At 32.4% G+C, this 23,332-nt stretch overlaps 1 protein-coding gene across 3 annotated transcripts in view; it reads right to left on the bottom strand.

The window, feature by feature from the left end:
• retm (real-time) overlaps positions 1-23,332 on the bottom strand; it is a 44,304-nt gene that overhangs the window by 7,736 nt on the left and 13,236 nt on the right. For 2 of the 3 annotated variants that reach the window (XM_076480548.1, XM_076480549.1), the window contains exons 6-14: positions 19,675-19,837; positions 15,321-15,439; positions 14,634-14,823; positions 14,022-14,110; positions 7,875-7,945; positions 7,079-7,385; positions 3,612-3,755; positions 1,596-1,880; positions 158-309 (exon numbers count right to left, since the gene is read on the bottom strand). In XM_076480548.1, the coding sequence (XP_076336663.1) occupies positions 158-309; positions 1,596-1,880; positions 3,612-3,755; positions 7,079-7,385; positions 7,875-7,945; positions 14,022-14,110; positions 14,634-14,823; positions 15,321-15,439; positions 19,675-19,837 (1,520 nt within the window). The remainder of the gene's footprint in view (positions 1-157; positions 310-1,595; positions 1,881-3,611; positions 3,756-7,078; positions 7,386-7,874; positions 7,946-14,021; positions 14,111-14,633; positions 14,824-15,320; positions 15,440-19,674; positions 19,838-23,332) is intronic. The other variant, XM_076480550.1, reaches the window with a different exon arrangement.

Raw genomic sequence — 23,332 nt, 5'->3', positions numbered from 1 at the left:
GCCACACTGAACAATCTATTATGTCCACTGCAGGAAATCAAACCCTAGATTTTAGCATTGTAACTCTAAACTTACAGCTGTCCCCCAAGTAATAGATAATTACTTCTTTACATTTTTTTAAAGCTCCTAATAAATGTATTAGTAGAAAATTACTCACTTGTAATCCCTGGATTTAAGTAATTCATAGTAGTACATAACCTTGGCTTTATGTTGATGCAAGGGAAAGTCAAAGGAATGGTGATGATGCTGTGTGTCTAGGTGCCGCCACTGTAACACATAAGTGCCTTCCAAACTAGCCACATGAGTACCCTGTACATTGGAACACAAAAGTTTTAAAGTTCTTGCAAAATTGTCACTTTAATCAGAATAATACAAATTATATGTAGATATAATAATATCTTAAGGTTTATCTACATAAAAAAAATTACAAGAGAAGAAAATTGATGTACACAAAACAAATTTTAATAACTGAATCAGATATAAACACTCCTCTTACTTCTCTTAGCATGGACTCTATCAACAACATGCAGGACTGACCTTCTACTAACTAATCTTTCTTCAGTTTCTAGGTCATTGCAACCGTTAACACATTCTAACAACACAGCATGTCTATCAGCTAAACAGCAACACTCTTCCATGCATGTACTGGTTAAAAGTATCACCTCTACCTTTCTCTGCTCAATGTTCATTCAATTAGAATGAACAATACAAATTTCTATAGAAGTATCTCAGATCTTTACAAGTTCTGAGACTATATTAACTAGTTATATTTCCTTAATCCCCTGATTTTTAAGGTACCACAAACAGCCTGTAAATGTCAAACAATACTAACATCTTTTAATTCTTTATAAGATAGAAGGTAAAATAAATTATTGTGAGGTGTTTTAACATTACAATTTAAGAATGAATTACAAAGATGAACAAGGGATAATTTAGCTGATATGTATCATGTACAGTGTTTGTGTTATACCTCAACACATCCTTCTACTTATCTTAACACTCTCCCATCATATGAGGGATGGTGCAACAAAGATAGACCATGTCCAGTGTTTGTGTTATATCTCAACACATTTCTCTACTTACTATAACACTCTGCTATCATGGCACATGATAGATGGTCCAACTAAGATGTACCATCACACTTTCAAACTCTTTCATTCTTAGCCTGAAGATGACCTAGGAAGATCAAAATGTTGTTCTCTCCTTATCAATAAGTGTTAATACCCATACCAGCTGTTCTGAGATGCATTAAGATGTACCATGTCCAGTATTTGTGTTATATCTCAATACATTCCTCTACTTACCTGAACACTCTCCCCATTATGACGTATGATGGATGATCCAACTAAGATGTACCATGTCCAGTGTTTGTGTTATATCGCAATACATTCCTCTACTTACCTGAACACTCTCCCCATCATGGAATATGATGGATGGTCCAACTAAGATGTACCATGTCCAGTGTTTGTGTTATATCCCAATACATTCCTCTACTTACCTGAACACTCTCCCCATCATGGAATATGATGGATGGTCCAACAAAGATGTACCATGTCAAGTGTTTGTGTTATATTGCAATACATTCCTCTACTTACCTGAACACTCTCCCCATCATGGCATATGAGGGATGGTTCAACTAAGATGTACTCTTGCCCCAACTTCCATTGTTTTGGGATCACTATATGCATCTGACTGTCTAGATTTAACATTGCCAGAGGTAAAGAAGCATGGGCACAGCCTTGAACCTCCTCATCTATACTTTGAGAATCTGGTGGGGGAAGTTTCTCTTTGGCAAGTATAACACTGAAGTTGACGTCTTCTTTCAAAACATCAAAATCCCAACAAATCACACTTCCTTTTTCAGCAACTTCAACTACAATCTACATTAAAAGTGAAAAAAAAATTGCACATGGTAAACATATATACACTAGCAAGATGGAATTATCAGTGTGTGTGTGTGTGTGTGTGTGTGTGTGTGTTTATCTGGATTTTAGATAAATACGCAAAAAAAATAAGCAGAGTCCAAATATAAGTTACCTTATCCTTACACACAAAACAGAGAAAGTCTAATGCTATTAAATAAAAGAAAATGTACATCTTTTATACATAAAACACATATTCAATGTAACTTATAATTTAAATCTTGAAACTTGACCATATGACAACAGTGAAAGATAAGAGACAACACACAAGTGATATCTCACTTTTCAAACACCCAAGGATGTTTCACTGTTAATTACCAGCTTTAAGATACTTTTCTATATTATTATTGATAACTACAATTACATCCTTGCATTAACACTTTCCCTGTATGCACTCTTTTCAAAGCCCAACAAAGAGTTAGAATCCAATTAAAATCATTAGACGCACACTATAAACACCCATAACACAGGAAGTAAAATTAATGCTGAAGGAATTTTGCCATCTTATATTACTTTCAAGTGCTTCCAGCAGTAAGAAATATATTTTTGTGAAAATTACACATATAGCATAAATACATGATGAAACTGTGCATCCATGCACAATTTAGGTAAAAACACTACACCAGAAAAGGAAATGAACGTGTCAAGTACAAACACTGCATTCCAGAAGTTATGGAGAACCAACTGTTCATCTTATCTCTAGAAACAGATGTTGCCTTAGTAAAGAGAAAGTTTGTGCCAACTTTGTTAGAGATAGGAAAATTCTTTTAAATAATTCTAGGAAAAACTTTAATCAGAAGGAAGGGAGAAGAAATATATAAAAACAGGTTGTTAATTTATAGTATTTAGATATAACTAATTAACAATTAGTTTTCACCTGATAAGGCAATGAATATTAACCAATCATCTGATAGCACTACTTGCAAACCAGCATGTACAGCAAGTTAAATGCTCGTAGAAATACTATTAAAATGACAATACAAAGTTGTGTTTCCAGCCAAAAACTCATCTCCTGGTGCATATCAAAAGGCCAACAAACCTGCTGATAATGACTGCTGATCTAACCTATCTAGCCACTTCAACAATGTTGAAGAAAACAATTCTAAGTAACCTAGAAAACTTCTCCCATTTTGACTCCATATAAGTAGTTAATGTCATCTGTCTCAGTTGAACAGACTAGTTAGAAATTGAGTAACATTAAAGAGGATATATCTGAGTATATATCAACTGATGTTGTAACTGACAAACTATTTGTGACAGTAAAATATTTAATTAGTATTACTGAAAGTTCAACTGAAAAAGTACACTTTGGTAGTCTCAATGTAGCTAAGTATCTTAGTGATTTAAAGTGTTAGTTTTGATTAAATCTCTGTTTCTGACTCAATTCTTTAGACTAACAATAAACTTCCTTGAGTTATTGGCTTGTGTGCTCCATTCATGCCTTTAAACCTAGATTCAAAATAAATCAATTTATAACTGGATTTCAAGTTGAACTCAAAATGAACAGCCTTAATGGCTGTCCATTACAATACTACTACTGATATGACTGGGCATTATAATATCAAATATAATCAAAACTAATGTAAGTAAACTAGTGCTTAACAGCATCGTTTGAAGCATCTAATTTCTATCTAAAAAATACTGAACTTAACTTTCTGTTTGAGTCTTCATTACCATCATTAGCATTACCTCATGTACTTGTCCCTTCCCTAAGCTGACTGAGTGATACATGGAATCATCAAAGAGACGACTGCCTTGTGCACGTTCTCTCACGTATTCTTCCTCTGACATATAGTATGACTTAGGCACTAGTCCTCCTTCACATATATTAGCCTGTATGAATATAATTTCTTAATAGTTCGGATCGTTCAAAACAATGAGTCTTTCAAGTAAAAATAAAGTCTTCAAAGAAATTTAATGAATTCAGGACAAAACTTTATTAGAAACAAAACATAAATATGCAAATTATTAATATTTCTCAAATACAAATTCAAACAGAGCAAGGCTTTAATCTTATAATTTTAACTCAGTAAAATAATTTCAGTGGTCGAAAAGCTGCTAAAAAATAATAGTTTTATAATTATTTGTACATCAACCATTATGAATCTAGAAAGGATATGTTACAATACTAACATTAATGTTCTCACCACACACCTATCATCATACATTAAAAAAAACAACTACACGGTAATTGAGATCCTCCATTTTGTATTGTAAAACAGTTATTGTCCATCATCTTATATTGCAATACAGTAGCATGTTGTGAGGTCCAATACTTTGCAGTGCAAAACAGTGTGGTCTATCTTCTGATATTCTAAAACAATAGCAAGTCGTGAGGTCCAAAATCTTGCACTGTAAAACAGTGTGATTCATCATAATCTTGTAGTGTAAAAAGTAACAATTGTGAGATCCAATGTCTTGCACTATAAAACAATATGGTCAGCCATCATATAGTCTAAAACAATGTGGTCCTTCATCTTGTATTGTAAAACAGTGTGGTTCACCATCAAGTAGCATGAAACAGTAACCTGTGAGATTCATTATCTTATGCTGTAAAACAATACTATCACAATACAAATGGTATCATCACCACCCAGGGTGTAACACAAAACTTTCTTTCACTCAAGTAACTAAACTCCCCTTAATTAACTACTGTAGCAACTTTAGAATGTCCTTTTAAATGTTAGACACAGTACTTGAAATGTTTATGTGCTGATATATAAACATTTCAAGTATTGTGTCTAACTTTATAAGTGACGAAATGAGAGGTTTGCCAGTACATCATTTAAGAAAACAAATTTGTTTTGTTTTTAACAAACATTATCTACCTCAAAAATACTGAAAAAGAATGTTGTTGTATCCAAAAACAATTTTGCCAAGATTGCAAACTACAACCCCACTATATACATATTATACAAAGTTGCAAACTACAGCCCCGTATATACATATCATACAATGTTGTGCACACTACAACCCCAGTACACAGATATCATACAAGACTGTGCAAACTACAACCCCACTACATACATATACCAAATTGCAAACTACAGCCCCCGTATATACATATCATACAATATTGTGCAAACTACAACCCCAGTACATACATATTATACAAGATTGCAAACTACAACCCCAGAATATATATATTATACAAGATTTTGCAAACTAGAACCCCAGTATATAAATATTATACAAGATTGCACACTACAACCCCAGTTCATACATACCATAAAGATTATGCAAACTACAACCCAGTATATACATATCATACAAGACTGTGCAAACTACAACCCCAGTATATACATATTATACAAACTACAAACTAAGTACATACATATCATACAATATTGTGCAAACTACAACCCCAGTATATACACATTATACAAGATGCAAGCTACAACCCCAGAATATACATATTATACAAAATTGCAAACTACAGCCACCATATCTATATATATCATACAAGACTGTGCAAACTACAACCCCAGTACATACATATTATACAAGATTGCAAACTACAACCCCAGAATATATATAATATACAAGATTGTGCAAACTAGAACCCCAGTATATACATATTATACAAGATTGCAAACTACAGCCCTGTATATACATATCATACAATATTGTGCAAACTACAACCCCAGTACATACATATTATACAAGATTGCAAACTACAACCCCAGTACATACATGCCATAAAGATTGTGCAAACTACAACCCCAGTACATACATGCCATAAAGATTGTGCAAACTACAACCCAGTATATACATATCATACAAGACTGTGCAAACTACAACCCCAGTATATACATATTATAGAAGATTGCAACCTACCCCAGAATATACGTTATACAAGATTGTACAAACTACAAACTCAGTATGTACATATCATACAATATTGTGCAAACTACAACCCCAGTATATAAACATTATACAAGATGCAAACTACAACCCCAGAATATACATATTATACAAAATTGCAAACTACAGCCCCTGTATATACATATCATACAATATTGTGCAAACTACAACCCCAGTACATAGATATCATACAAGACTGTGCAAACTACAACCCCAGTATAAACATATTATACAAGATTGCAAACTATAACCCCAGAATATACATATTATACAAGATTGTACAAACTAGAACCCCAGTATATACATATTATACAAGATTGCAAACTACAGCCCTGTATATACATATTATACAATATTGTTCAAACTACAACCCCAGAACATAGATATCATACAAGACTGTGCAAACTACAACCCCAGTACATACATATTATACAAGATTGCAAACTACAACCCAAGTTTGTACAGAACCCTATATATACATATTATACAAGTTTGTATATATATTATACAAGTTTGTACAAACTAGAACCCTAGTATATACATATTATACAAGATTGCAAACTACAACCCCAGTACATACATACCCTAAAGATTGTGCAAACTACAACCCAGTATATACATATCATACATGACTGTGAAAACTACAACCCCAGTATATACATATTATAGAAGATTGCAAACTACAACCTCAGTATATACATATCATACAATATTGTGCAAACTACAACTCCAGTATATACACATTATACAAGATTGTGCAAACTAGAACCCCAGTATATACACATTAAACAGACAAAAATCTGGTTGAAAACAGATAATTTTTTTGATTCATTACATCAAAAGTGGTCATATCTAACTACTCCAATTCTGATGGATAAATCTTGTTTAAATTACTTTGCTGAATATTTATTCAAATATTATTTTATTACAAGTTCCAGCTTTCAAATTAAGAAAAAATATATTTTAGAACAGACACAACATTTTGATTACTGGCAAAACAGAAATGGATTTTTTTCTCAGTCGTGATTAAAATATTGTACCTGTTTGAAATAACATTTTTCTTTATTTTAAAATCTGTAACTTGTAATAGAATAATACTTATATTCAGTAAGTAAACTCAACACTGAACTGTTTATTCAAACAGTTTTGAATACCTGCTGTTGTACACAAATAAGTTGGCACAGACTTCAAGAAAGCTCTACATTTGTACCATTATAGAATGAAACAAAAAACTAAATATTTATAGAAAGGATATCAGAAATTAAAATAAAAGCAGTAAAGAGCAAACAAACCTGAGAATCTCCTCCTAGAAAATCTGGCAGACACTCCTTGTCTATGATCTGCTGCAAACCATTAGATCCTTGGTAATCATTTCCTCCATAAAATATGAACTTTGACCTAGTGTTATCACTGATGAAGGTGCTCACCAGAGTCCACAAGATTGGGAAGACCCGAGGAGCTCGAACAATAAGGACAAGACCCATGGTTTCAGGATAATTGGTTTCTACCATTTCAATGATATGAAGAAGAGCTTTCACTCCAGGTCGCCACAGGTGTCGCATGTTTAACCCTTCCAAGTCCAGGAGACAGGTCCATGAACTGAAGTATTTATGAAATGACAGGGAACATTGTTTTAAATATAATTCAGGTAAGTTTTAGTTACAATTCTCATCAAGGCCAACTACACATTTTTCAACATAATGTAAAGTACTAAATGAATCTTACCCACAAGTTACAGAGAGAATATTTGTTCATAAAAAATAAACAAAACATCTTAAAACTAATAACCTTTTCTATTCTTATTAAAAACAGCTTTCAAAGACACATTGCAAAAACTATGAAATAAACAGAGGTATAAACAACATGACTGGATTTGTGAAAGTAGTCTAAATTAGTTTCAGACCTATTATCAATACTGTGTTTAAAAGTGAGGGCAACCTAGAAAAAAAGTTAACCAGATCTGAACCTGAAAATGATTTATCATACTTAAACATACAATCCAAACAACATGGGTTTTTGCCCATCAGATGTGAAAAAGATAAATTAATAAGACACATTTAAAGAGAAATATAAATAAATATTACTTACTAGATAGGTTTGCCTCTCTTTGTAGCAGTTTCTTCCGTTTTCTTTAATCCTTCTTCACACACATGCAGAGTCTACAGGTAGTACAATAACTGATTTAACTTTATTTTGTATTTTTCAGATATATACTCTTCTTACAGCTGGAGATATCAGTTTAGGACAAGTTTCACTTTGAAATAATAGTTTGATAGACACAACAAATTACTTAAAGTTAAGGAATAACAGAAACCTCACTTGTTACAAATTTAGAAATAATAAAAAGAACAATTTAAAAATTATAATTTTGATAAAATATACCTTTTTCTTCAAAGATCTTTTTATCAGGCAGGTGGCAGCACTGCCTATGCAGAGATAGCTTGAATTGCTAATTGAAATTATATTTTAAATATCTCCTCAAAATGTCATCAGAAATGTACAATACATTAGTTTCCTTTCATAACAATATCGATGTAATGATTGAGTCACAAGTTCAAAGAATGTCTTTAAATATCATAACAAAGATTTTGAATTTCTTGTTCTTTTTTCTACTTTCTTTATCATAATTCAGAAAAAAAACAGCACTGGTGTCAACCAGTTTCACTGAGATGACAGTTTCATATGGTGTATCTGTTTTTATAAGTATTTTTAATAACCAGTTGTAATTTTTAAAAAACATACTTCTAATAGAAACAATGTTATCATTAACCCTTAAAGTTAGTTTTCTAAACAAATTTGATGTTCCTTCAAAAGGTTTAAGTGAAGGGTGAAACAGGAATTGGTTTGGTTTGTTTTAAATTTCATGCAAAGCTATATGAGGGCTATCTGCACTAGCCATCCCTAATGTAGTAGTATAATACTAGAGGGAAGGCAGCTAGACCAATGTGTACCACCATTTTAATTATTACAAATTTAAGACCAAGTTTAATAACAATACATTAATGTAAGACCATGTTTAAAAAAGATAGAGGATGGCTTGTTTGCAGTGGTTTTATCTCAGATATAAGAGCAATTTTAATCTACGACTTGACAGTGTGAACCACCTATTTATTAACAATACATTAATTTAAGACCATATTTAATAAATACATGCTGACTTAAGACCAGCCTGAACCACCTATTTAATAATTATACACTGTTTGTTTGTTTTCTTAATTTCAACCAAAGCTACTTGAGAGCTATATGCACTAGCCATCTCTAATTTAGTAGTGTAAGTCTAGATGGAAGGCAGCTAGTCATCACCACCCACTGCCAACTCTTGGGCTACTCTTTTACCAACAGATAGTGGGATTTACCATCACTTATAACACCCCCACGGCTGAAATGGTGAGCATGTTTCGTATGACTGGGATTCGAACCCATAACCCTCAAATTACGAGTCGAGTGCCATAACCACCTGACGATGCTGGGCCAGACAGTAATTAGCAACCAATAACAGATAAACATTAAATATTACCAATAACAGATAAACATTACAATTGGGAACTAACAGTATTGAGAACTTTTCAAAAAGGGAAGTAATTGTATAGATGGTTGATATGAGTCCTTCAAAAACACAGCAAACAAACAAGATAGTATTGATAGCATTTTCATTATCCTTACATAACTTTGGACCTTCCATGTGCACTTCCAATAAAGAAAATTGCACAGAATTTATTTTCTGCAAAGGTGTATCAATGGAATGCACTGTTGGAAAAAATTGCTTGGTTTTCAATGCTTTGTTTGCATCCAGCACAATAAAGCACTTAGATTCACCAACTAGCTGCAGAGATTTTTTCTACAGAATGCCATCATTCCTTGTAATTTTGGTGAGTGCAAGGAAAGACTGCTACCAAAGTGAGCTCTTTTTAAGAGCTGTCATTTCTGTTATAAGTGCCAAAGAAGAGATATTTAACTATATTGCCACAGGTATCTTTTACTGTGCTTGACACAAGATTAGTGTTTCACATTCAAAATTTTATTAAAACACTTTTTATGTTATATCAATTAACATAACATAAAATTGAGGCTAATAATTCACATTTTAATAGTACATAAGCTATAAGTTCTTAATTATATAAGGCAATATTTAAAAAATCCTGAATATACCCTGGTGTGATATACAACACATTTTCTCTAGGCATCTTTTCTTCTCTATTTTATACACCATCCCTCCAAAATATATGAAATTAAATGTATATTACTCACAATAAAATCATCATTGCTCAGACAAACCATAGTTTTTATAGCCTCCAATTCTGACTGATTACAGAGTTTTCAAATAGAAAATCAGACCCTACTGCCACACCTACCTGTGATATCCTCTTTTTTCAGGAATTGTTAATAGCTCTTGCTACATTTAATTATATACTCCCTTTAACCAACAAAAAGGCAAAATTTTCATCTGTGAAGTAATATATTGTATAACATTATGTTCTGAATAGATAATCATGAATTTCACTAAGAATACAACCTCAGTTCCCATGGGAAAGCTAATGACTAGCTTGGATGAATATGTAATGGCTCTTATCATATAATTATAAAGCCAGAAAAATTTTAGTTAGGAGAAATTATCCACATTTTGCATGTTATTAGTCTATGTTCCTTAATTCATTATTCAACTGAATAAAGTTTTTTAGTGCATTACTATCATTAGTATGAAAAAAGTACAGTTAAGTGTCATTGACAATTCACAGCAAGAAGAAAGAAGATCAGGTAAATACTTTCTATTTTTCACATTTATTCTTTATTTATTATTATTAAAGTAACTGAAATGTAAAAGTGGGAATATTTTTAGGTTAGTTAAAATTAGATTAGGAATGATAAATAATAATAATATAATAAAAATGTTTTGCAAGGCATGCATGTGAAAAGTCTGTAGTGAGTAGCTCACATGTATGTAATTTGATAGCGTAACATGAACTGGACATTCCCTGTATGATTTAAAACTTATAATGGCATGAATAGTAGTTAATCAGGGCAATCAAAATTGTAGTAAAACAATAAAATTTAATTATAAATAGATGTATAATATTTTAAACTTATAGCTCCTTAAGATAAACTAATGTAATTTCATGTTACACTTTAAAGTCATTTTAGAAAGAATATGGGTACTTCATATTTATTTCATTTCTTTTTTTTTTCTTCTTTGGTAGTTACAAGATCAGTCAAATTGACAAATTCCGTATAGAGAAAGAATAGATAAAATACATAGTTTTACGTAAAAAAAACTTTTGAAATGTATTTAGGAGGTTTTACAACTTACACAAAGGATACACGAGATTTATGAAATCAGAAAAATTATTTTTAATCTTAACATGAAAATTACTTTGTGCACAGACTATTCAAAATAAATACTCAATAGATTAATGGAAAAACCTTTAGTTTAGTTTATTAAAAATACTTCACTGAAAATAAATTTTTTTATATGTGAAAGACTAATAATGTTAACTGAAAGACTGCCAAATTTTATCAAGATAAACACACTATATTTAAAGTTAGAAGCAACAAAGCTATAAAACTATAAAATGAGCACAAAAAGGTCATGTGGTCAGTCAAATTGATGTGTTGAGAATGTTCACACAATTCCAGCCAATGTATTCAACATGACATAATAAAATCATGCATGTCAAGTACTGTGCAAAAGTGTTAGGACAAGGTCAAAAATTAGATTTCATGCTACTTTCAAAGAACAATGGAAGATAAATCACAGAAGAAACATCAAACGTTCATTAATCTTCATATTTAGTACAACAGAAACTCAGTGGAAGTGCTTGAGTTCAACAGATGATAAATATTTTGTGCATCCCTTATGCTTTTACAACTGCAGAAAGTCTTTCAGGCATTGTTGCAAAATATTTAATCAAATTGCCCTTTGGAATTTTGTTACAAAATTCTCTAATACACTTCCATAAAGTTTCTTTGTAAGTAACTTTTGATCTAACAAATCCCAGATATTCACTTTGAATGAAATATTTCAATCTTGAACTCACTAATCTACAACACCCTTTTCCAATCATGAATAGTCCAGTTTTTGTATGTTTTAACAAATTTTGGTCTCTTGACAATATTTGGAGATAGAAGTGAAGGTATTTAATTTCTACACAACCAAATATTGTATTCTCATTAAGTCTTCATCATACTCTATATCTGTACACTTTTCTGTCATCTGGTACATGGTTTTTTATCTTATGCTTGAGATCAGAGACAGTCTTCCTTCTGTCCTGAAGGCTGCATAAACAAAGACACTTAACATCAATATTATTGAGTTTAGGTGTTCTGACTCTTCCTTTCCTATTTTTAAATTTACCTGTCTCGGTTTCACTGTCTAGGATGCACTTGACAGTGTTTGAGGAACATTTCAAGTCTACAGCAATTTGTCAGAGAATCCAACCAACAACATGAAAAGCTTTTATGCAAACACTCTGCTCTAATGATAATTTAATACATTTCTTGGGCCATAGAATGACAATAAAACTTAAGATTTATTTGTGGTATGCTGTTAAATTGATTTCTTCTATCATATACTGATACCACAAACTAGCTTCTTTCTATATAGTTGAGACATCACATAAAGTACCATAACAGTTTTTATTTGATAGATTGTTCAGGCACAGTATTCATGATTAAACTTTGTAGAATGGACAGCAACTATCTGTTGTGGAGACACAAATGTAAGTTGCTGTTTTTTACCAAAGAGATTCTCAAAAATGTCCTCTACAAAATTCCATGTTCCTGCAACAATACATATATTGGTGAAATGGGAAGAAAACTTGTGATAAGAATAAAAGAACATAAAGATAGTACAAGACTCATGAAAACACAATCAACCATTGCAGAGCATGCCACATCAACTGGACACAGAATAAACTGGGAGAAAACTAGAATCATTGACACAGTCAAATTCTGAAAGACAAGAAAAATCAAAGAATCATTTCGTATTCACACTACCAAACCTTCACCAAACAGAGATTCTGGATTAGAGGTGAATAACCTGTGGCTGCCATCAGTTGAATCTACAAGAAATCTCTCCTCCAATCAGAAACAGTGATAATCCAACCAATCATAACACGCTCTCCACAATCCACCAGGACACTATAAAAGACCAACAACACCAACACACACACTGACCTGAAGACGAAAGGCAGAAGACTTTCGAAACGTCGTCCTCTACACTTGTGTCTCCACAACATGCAGTTGCCATCCATGATGATTGTTTATGATCATGAATATGATCAGTATGTTCACTCAAGCAGAACACTTACAACATACCCTTGATACAAGTATATGGGTATTCTAAATAATAAATATTCTCATCCTGACTCATTCAGTTGTCAACAAGAATCAGTAAAACATTACCACAGTGTTAAAATTTACATTCTGTAATTACATGGAAGAATTAGCCACATAAAATGGAAAGAATGACAAAATATTTTCTTATCCTAACACTTTTACTCAGTACTGTATATAATATTGACATGAAAAAATATATAAACTAAACAACAACTACATATTCCAGTATATTCCACTCTCTATGCTCCTGTCTTACCAGCATATACGAAGATGTTAGTATCAATACAGCATTTTAAGAATAGCAATAATTGAATAATTTTCCTGATCTCTCTTGATGATGAGTATTTTCCTATATAATTTTGTTTCCTACAATTAACTGTTAATATGATACAGAGTGTAACAGATATTTGGCTATTACACCTATTGATGGAATATAACATAATATATATTACACCTATTGATTGACTGTATTACACCTACTGACTAACTGTATAATTTGTACGTTAATCCTATTGACTGACTATTTAATAACATACAATGTCACACCTATTGACTGACTATATAAAAATATACATTGCACCTGTTGTTTGACTATACAATTATATACAGTATTAAACCTACTGACTGACTGTATAATATACACATTACACATACTGATTGATCATTTACTACACACTGATTGACTATACAACAGCTGAATTTTATTGTAAAAAACTTTAGTCTCACTTTGTTGTCAAAAGAAGTTTCTTATTAATATCTTATCCTTACTTTAATGGTAAGATTTATAGTTGATGTAGAAAAAATTGTTGTCAAAAATATATTTGTGATAGAAGTTATACAATAATAACTTTTTACACAAATTTCTAAGAAAGAAACTTGTAAAGGCAGGTTCCAAATACATACCAGTTTCACGAGCCCTTCCTCTCCTATAGACTTTATAAAACCCTTTACATCCATTTGTCCCAGACGAAGTATATACAGGGGTCGACCAGCTAGGCAACAAATAATAACACTCAGTATCCGAGACCCACAAGAGTTGCAATGTACAGAAATGATTAGTTTTGTACACAAGTTATCACAGATATAACCACCATGAGCACAAGTATTAATGTAGCACAGAATATAATTCAAAACTGAACGCAAGTAGTAAGTAAAAACTGGTTCACAACATTGTGATGTACATCTCATTCAGGGTAAAGATTTTAACCAATTTCCATAGCAGAATCATGAAAATCTTTAGTCATAATTAACTTTATATAACATTAGCTGCTAATCTGTTTTTGGTATCTAGTTATTTATTTGAATAATTGATCAATGGCAATTTGAAACTTTGCTGGGATGCATAGATAAAGCATTCTAAAATATATAATTATTGTTAATACAAAGCTGTATCCTTCTATCATAATGTCCATTTCTCTTTCAACTTAAGGTTTTGGCACAATGACATAATCTACGTTCTAGTATGCTTTATAGCTTCAGTTTTGCCCTCTGTAGTTTACAGATATCATGACTCACATCTGTCATGTTTATGCCATCCACCAGGGAAGTACCGTGTTACAACTTCTGGAAGGTTATAAGAGTTCAGGATTCTGTCCACCTGATATTTCTTCCTCCACACCAGGGACTGACAAAGAGTTTCTCTTGCTTTCTCCAAATTATAATCTTGAGCTTGCAGGAAACGAACTAGAGTTTGATCACTTGGTACCTGTACAGAATTTCCAATACATTTTTATGCTAGCTTTGAATTTTTGATGAAATCGGGGAAAACCATTTTTCCAGAAAAGATGACATGCAAAAAAAAAAGTATAAAAAAATAACAAATCATTTTTATACAAGAAGTTAAATGACCAAATATATAAAGATATACAAATATTTTATGGTAAATAATTTTATAGTTTAAGTAAAATATCATCAACTATTTGGAAGTCAAATTCATCCATCTTCCCTGTATGACTGCATGAAAATGAAACTTAGCATTTTCCTAAGCATTTTCACAGCCATTTTCAAATTTTCAAATGTCATTACAAACCTTGCTCTAATGAGTCTATGCCATCCACTTCAGTGTTACTAAACAGTTTTTATCCCTTCTTTTATCTCTGTCTATAATTGCAAACCTTGCCCTGATGAGTCCAAGTTATCCACTTCTTCTGTCTTACTAAACAGTTTTTATCCCTTCTTCTATCTCTGTTTATAATTACAAACCTTGCCCTGATGAGCCTCAGCCATCCACTTCTTCAGTCTTACTAAACAAGATTCCTGGTAAGGTGTGAGCTTTCCAAGTCGTCGTTCAATATAGTCTGATTCCAACTTCAAGTTGACATCTATTAAATTAACAACAGAAATCCAACTACAAGTTTGTAACTATCAATGGTTTTCTATCAAGTTTTCTTCTAAACCTACTAAATTTGATTTTACTCTCATTCCTGAGAATGAGGATTTCTGCACTTACACATTCCAGAAAATTTCAAATGTATTGGTCTATACAGACATAACTTTAAAAGAAATAAAAAAGTTATACTAGTTTAGATTTTATGATAACTTGTTTCATACTATGTGTATAGATACTTAAGGTCCCCAAAAACAACAAAATAAAAGTAACCTTCGTTCCTCTACATCAAGTCTTTTTGCGTGACTCAAACAAAAACTAATTTTAAAAAGTCTTTTACTTCTTGAACCTTGGTCCACGCAGCCTGTCAGGACTACTGGAAATAAAATTGAGCACAAACCAAAAGAAGTTATAATTTTTGATACACATTTACCTCTTTTCACATAAAGAGCCATTTTCATTCAGTGCTGCCCTCTATATGCAAAACGTTTTATGCATGTCTCAAGTCTTGAAACTCCCATTCATCTGGAATTGACAGATTACAATGCACCTCACATGCAAATCAGCATGTGACAAACCTCCCTGAATAAAAGAACAATATACTCTCTTGATGCATGTGACCCCTTCTATTCAATTACACTGAACTATCACTTTGAGTTTTGGCAAAGAAGAGAAGCATTGATTTTCAGTGAGGAGGAAGGGTTGAAGGTTTAAGAGGAGATAAGTTCCTAATGGTAATAAATTTTCAGTATAGGAAAATTATAACTTCCAATATGGTATATTACCTCTACTCACACAAATAGCTAGAATCTCATATTGAACAAGTGGAGTGACCAGTGTAAAAAAAATAAAAAGGCATCATTCGAAAGCATCCAAAGAACACTACCAAAGAAGAGATCTTTGTAGTCAAAGATCATACGAAGAGGCAACATTACTTCTGTAATTCTTCAACCAATGTGTAAAATAGGTGTCACAGATATGGACAGAAATAGGTACCAGCATATCCAACAGAGAGAACTGTAGTTGGATAGAGATCTGAACCACCCAAAATACGAGTCTCAATCTCATAATACAGAAATGTGGGTAAAAGTAAGGATGTACATCCAGGTGTAAATATGATGGACTGTACACAGCAAGTTAGCTAAATTCAAAACCCAGGAACCAATATTTACATGGGGTAGAATGAGGATCATACTGTCAGTAAGTCAACTACAATCCAAAACCCAGCCACTGGGAACCAACATCCATGTGATGGTAGAAAAGAGGATCATACCACTGACAAGTCAACTACATTCCAAAAAAGAGGATTTTATCATCAGCAAATCAACTACAATCCAATACCTAGACCACCAAGATAAAATATCAATGTGGAGATGGAAAAGAGGATCATACCAGCAGAAGGTCAAATACATTCCAAAACCCAGCCATCTGTTGGGAGTAGGACAGAGAATCATACCATCTTCAACTGAAATTCATGAGAGCAAGTTAACGGTGAACTACAGACCAAAAACAAAATAGCTAACTATTTGAGAAGTGTCATATGAAGAAATATTCCACAGGAGGCAGAAACACCAACAATATTTTTGACGGTTGAGAGGTCACTCCTTGAGAGAAAGTGTGATAGGAGTGAAAAGTCAATCAGCAATGAGTACAAAAATACCTGGAACACAACACCCTCCAGGTTACGTGTGTGGGTTCAAAACGGGAAATTCACTGTCTATCACAAAGGGAACAACGAGTGTCTCTTTGGTGAATGACAAAAGCCACCACTGTCAAAGAATGAAAATGAAACAAGATTAATCAAATCTGGACAAGAGGAAAAGAATAAACAAAGGTACACTGGACTTACAGATGTTGTAGGGTGTAATGATAATAAGACATTTTTGCTTCCAGACCAATGTCTTGAAGCCTCATACTGATTGAACCATATCCCCTACCTCTGTAGATGAGCTTCAGAGAAAAAAAAATCCAGAAGAGGGGAAAGGAAGAAACAAACCCAACATCCTAGAAGATGTGATGAAAATCAAGAGTAAAATCAAATGAATGGCTCAGATAATAGAAAACTCCATCAAATGTATAAGAGAAGAATTGATAGTCCTGATGGAAGTGTGTTTAAAAATTCCCACTCCAAAGAAACTAGAATATGATATATGGAAGCAGGAAACAACATATCCATCTGGAAAATCCAACTATCTGAACTAACAGTGGAAGGGTATACAAGTAAGTTAAGATTGCCCCCCTTTAAGAAAGAGCTAACCAAAGCTAGACATCCAATGAACATTGTAGATAAAGTCCCCTAAAATGTGTAAATCAGGGAAACATAGATTACCTTACAAAACACATGGAACTGAAATAAGTCCAAAGGGCAAAGTATGAAATGTGGTGAAAAAAAATCTAAGACAGTGACCCAAGAATGGAATGCAAAAATGTGTATTGTTGGCATTCCTAGTCCTGCAGAAATAGCCTATCCAAATATGTTCAATTAGTTCAAAAAAAAAACAGGAAAGATCCAATAATTAATTGAAGTGAGACCAATCAATCCATGATCCCAAACAGCATCGAGCATGCAAAACATACAGAGAAAACCCACAGAAAGAACAAGAAGTTGCAGACCAAGTAAAAGAATGATGATGACAATAGTTCACAATGAAACAGAAGAGCAACTAAAAAAAAAGTAAAATAGCATAGCAGATATCCCACGTGTCGCTAAATGTATAGGATCCTAAAAAAAAAGACCGATAGAGAAAAATATCAGATATTAAATCTCTATTAACAGTGGATGGTGAACAAAATATGGTTTTCCACCCAAGATCTAAAAAGTAAAGAGGCCACATGTGAAAGGAAAGAACTGAAGATGGCAAACATCTCAAATTGAAGAGAATGAAGAGGTGTCTGATAAGTATCCTCAAATACAGTTGGTAAAACTAAGAAAGTGGAAAGTAAGCATCACCTGTAGAAGAGAGTATATAGGGTAATGCAAAGCTGAAAAATAGGTAGGGGAGAAAATGGATAAAATTAGCAGAGATCTGAAGGATAAAATCAAGAAGAAAATGTGCCTAATGGTAGACTAAGACAAAAAGAATTAAAGTCTGTATACAGTGATGTTTGCAAGTACCCACTCTCAAAAGAGACACACAAAGACCATTATGAAACAATGGCAGGAGAAGGGGAATATACTGTGAAAATGTCTAAAACAAAAACAAATTAAGATAAATTATTGGCAATACTAAAATAACAAAAACCATGGTATAGGGGAAACTAAAACTAAGCCTAACATGTGACATGAACAAGTATCAACCAATCTAACAAAACTCTGGTTATGGAACTTCAATAACTACAGATAATAATATTAAAAAATAATATTATTGACAAACCAAAACAGTACATCTTAACTTTCCAGCACATGTATGTCAAAATGTGTGGGCCTCCAAACTTGAGATAAGGTCTGAGGAAGGTTAAATCATCAAACGATCAATCTCCCAACGAACTAAAGCTGAATGTCTTCCTGCATAGTACTGCTGCCTGAAGCCTGTGTACATACAACCTCCAAAGTGGTAACATAGAATACATAATGTAAAATGAATAACCAAACACAACTGTTTTGGAAGAAAGAAAGAAAATGTTTTTGTAAGGAAGTAATAAGTTCTGTAACCAGGTAGAAATATAAAATAATTCCTGATGACAAGAAACCCACTTAAAATAAAAATGTATCTCAGAACAGCTGGTGTGGCCTAAGTCATCATCAGGTTAAGAAAGGTTTTTGAGAAACATTAAATAATTCCACTTTAAAATAATGTTATAAACATATTGAGAGAAATTGAAAACATTAAAATGAAGCACATGAAGAGAGCACAATCTGAACATTACAACCCAAGTACTGCCAAATTAGAAGTGTTAGTTTGATAGAATTGTATAGAGGGAGTCACATGCTCAAGGGAGTACATGCCACACTCTTACTGGTGGAGGGTCTTCACATGACCTGCATGTGAGACACACTGAAATCCGTCTATTCCAGATGAGTGGGAGCTTTAAGGGCTTGTGAAATGTGCAAAAAATGTTTGCATATAGAAGATAGCACTGAACAAGAATAGCTATTTACGTAAGTGGAGGTAACGTACTGTATCAGCAATCATAAACACAAAACAAAGATACCCAAGTGAGCAAAGTCTAACAATAGCTATCCTGAAGCTTCAAATGTGTACTAAGAATATAAATTTTCTATGAACGTACCAACTTGAGTGGAGTCAAGTGGTGGCTGTTCTGTAGCTTCAAGAAGCTTATCTCCTTCTGTTACTTTGATTTCTGGAAGCTTCTTTCTTTCTTCAAACAAAGGAATGTGAGTTATCCCTTCACTGAGAAGTTCGTTGATATAAAATTCAATCACTTCCTTTCCCTAAAAATGTGAGTTTTAAACACAGACAAAAAAACAACAACAAAGAACTTTAAGTAGAAACAACACAGACATACCAATGTCTGTTTTAAACACACAAAAATAAACAATTATAATAGTTATAAACAACATACTAAACCTAAAAATATCATTGCTAAACACAGCAAACCCAGTGATTTAAATAAGTATAAATAATATAATAAACCTGGAAATTTTGGTTTTTAATGCACAAAACAATACAAGAAACTTAATTATGCAACAACAATACATAAAACATAGCAATGTTAATTTTAAATACACAAATACAAGTCCACAATCTCATATCCAAAGTTCCAAAATGTGAAAAGCTCCAATAACCTAAGTCTTTTTCATGGAGTGTGGAGCATCAGTATAGCAGCTGACCCAACTTCACACCCACTTGACCCACATCACTCAGGTGTGACGTGGAGGTGTGGCCAAGCTGCCCATCAGTCATTTATCAGTATATTACTCTAAAAATAAGCTGTAGTAGTATTTATTTAATCTACTTAGTGTGAGCATTCATATGTTTTATCTGCAGTATTAATGTTTGTTTATCAAGTGCTGCCCTGGACCCTACCGGGATGATACATTTGTTCTAAAGTCCGAAAAATTCCGAATTCCAAAACATAACTAGCCCCAAGGGTTTTGGAAAAGAAATTGTAGACCTGTATAAATTTAAGTAACCAAGTAAATCTGACAGTGGCAGTTTAAAAAAAAAGAAACCCAAACAACTCTAGTACGTATAAACATCACACCAAACCTGGTAATGTGAATTTTAAAGACAGAAAAGCAAATACACAAATTTATCAATGTTAAATGTGTTAGAACTTGCTCATAAACCTACTGATCTCTTAAATTAGAAGAATATAGATAAATTGACAATGAAACAAAATTTTGAACAAAATATCAAAACATGCTAAACCATGTGACATTCAGCTTAACCAAAATAATACAAAAATTATAACACAAAAATTAGTATTTTTGTTCCTAGAATAAAAGCAACTGAAGCTCTTTGGTTCCTAATTTCTTAGCTAAGTATCAAAACAACCTCTTGTTCTTACACCTAAATTTAATGAACCTTCCATGTGACCTAAGAAAGTTTCAAGTACAGCTTCCAAAAGCACTCGAGTTATAGGGTTTGTATTTCATTTCTATCAAGACTTCTTGAACATGCGTGTTTTTCTAATGTCATAATAACAAAATATTTAGTATCGTGGTAACAAGCAATTTAATTTAAAAATAATATAACACTTAACAAAAATATCAGACACTGTAACTTGTGATATTTGTGACAAATTGTTTGCAGTTACGACAATTTTTAAAGTATATAAACCAAGATGTTTTTTCCTTAATTGTAAATTTCATCATTATTCACACAACTAAACCCATTCATAAGATAGATTCATCACAGGCATAATTAACAACTGGTTGTTTCTACTTTTAACTTCTCCATTTTAATCAATTAAACTGAAGCAAACATCTAACAATAGCCAAATATGAAAATCAAACCTAACAATTAAAATCAGCAATAAATAAGGTTACTTCAACAATACACTTATGTATTAACAAATATCTAAAAACAGCTGTATACAAAACAATAGATAACAAAAAGCCAAACTTAACAATTAAAATGAGCAATAATGAAATTCCTTCAACAGTACAATAGCTGCATACAAAAGAACAGACAAAAGAAACTCAAACTAAACAATTAAAATAACCAAGTAATTTTAATTCTTAGCTTTGACTTTCTGTTATCTATTCTTTTGTAATGAAAAAGTTTTAATAATATACTTCCTTTAATTATTAAGGTCAGACTTAATGTTACACTAAATGAGGAAATAAGTGGTCAGCTCTAAAGAGAAAGCACACCGTGAAATTATCATTTGTATCTTGAAAAATGATAAAGACACAGCAGCTTATTGCAATCTATCTTATTAGTTGCAGGCTTAGTCATTAGGCTTATGTACTTAGATATGTTTCTCAACAGTGGTAAATTGGTAATGCAACCTTTATTTGCCTCCAAATTCACTAGTGTGGTTTTTGTTTGTTTGTTTTTGCCTTTTTTGCACATGGAGATAACCTTTCATGAGTTAGGATTAACATTTTAATATTCTTTTTAGCTGTGTGTTGTCTTTTCAACAATTTTTTTTGCTAAGTAGCTTTCAAGAAATGTCCATTTAAGAAAAATCACAAAAGATAACAGAATTGTTTACTTTCTAAGAATGGACACCCCTTTCAGATCCTATAGAATATCATGCATCTTTCTGGCACAATTTATCTCACTATATACACTTAATGTGGACCAATTTTTATTCAAGATATAAAGTAACTAATGTGCATTTATTCCTTTAACTGATTCACTGTCACAGTACTGTGTCCATTGTAGACTGAAACTTTAAAATGGCTGCAAACAGTAACTGATGAGAGATAGTGAGAATTAAAGAAGGGAAGATATCACCCCAAACATTTTAATTCCATTAAAGATTATTCTTTCCCAAGATAGCAATGACAAGACTGGACATTATCATTGTTGTTTTATTTCTTGACTATTTTCAAATCATTAACTTGCCAAGCCCCAAGTTGAGCAGAGTTTATTGAATAATATTTAAATGCATTATCATGTCTCTACTACTAAAATAGTTCTCTAGTAAGGACACAGCATCTCTATACTAAAAACTAGTTTACTGTTGAGCTAACCTTCTGATAAAAACAACTATCTTTAACCAGAAAATGATTATACAGTTAAACAAGTCTTCTAATAATGACAGTTTCTATAGTCAGGAAATTAATCTACTGCTAAATTAATGTTCTGGTAAAAATATGTTTAGCTGCAACTGAAAATTGAGCTTAAACAGCACCTTATTAACAATCGTGAACAATCGTGATAAACACATCCCAAGGATTTGGGTAAAGCTATCCATAACATTGACAAATGGATGGCAGCCATATGGCAGCACTTGCCATCATTAGGGATTTCTTCAGCTCTTTGAACGAAATAAAGGAACTGACTGTCGCTTTTATACCATGACCCTAGATAAAAGTGCAAAGCATGTACAATGGCATCATATTTCAAAAATGACCCTTGGATCTACAGCTCAATGTATATTAACTACTAGACCACGCTTAGCTACCTTCAGTGAGCTAATCCAGGAAAACAAGAAAGTTTGAAACTAAACTAAAAATATATAATGCAGGTAAAAGGCTATTGGACTTCATTACCTAGAACCATGTGACTTGGGGAGTTTTTACTTGTAATAAGATTTATGAAAATATCAGAAGTTCTTCAGAAGAATAAAGATACTGTTCAAGTTTGGTACTACAATAACACTTTAATAATACATCTTCCCAACATTACAAGCATTTTCTACAGTCAAGAAGACAAGCAGGGTAATACAACTTGTATGATTTTATATCTAACTCTTACCACTTATGATCCAAATAAATCTGAATGGTGAGAAAACTATAGGATATGTTCAA

Source organism: Tachypleus tridentatus, chromosome 13 (assembly GCF_004210375.1).
Source record: "Tachypleus tridentatus isolate NWPU-2018 chromosome 13, ASM421037v1, whole genome shotgun sequence".
Taxonomy (NCBI): domain Eukaryota; kingdom Metazoa; phylum Arthropoda; class Merostomata; order Xiphosura; family Limulidae; genus Tachypleus; species Tachypleus tridentatus.
Note: the sequence above shows the minus strand (reverse complement) of the source record. Positions and strands in the feature narration are given on the sequence as shown.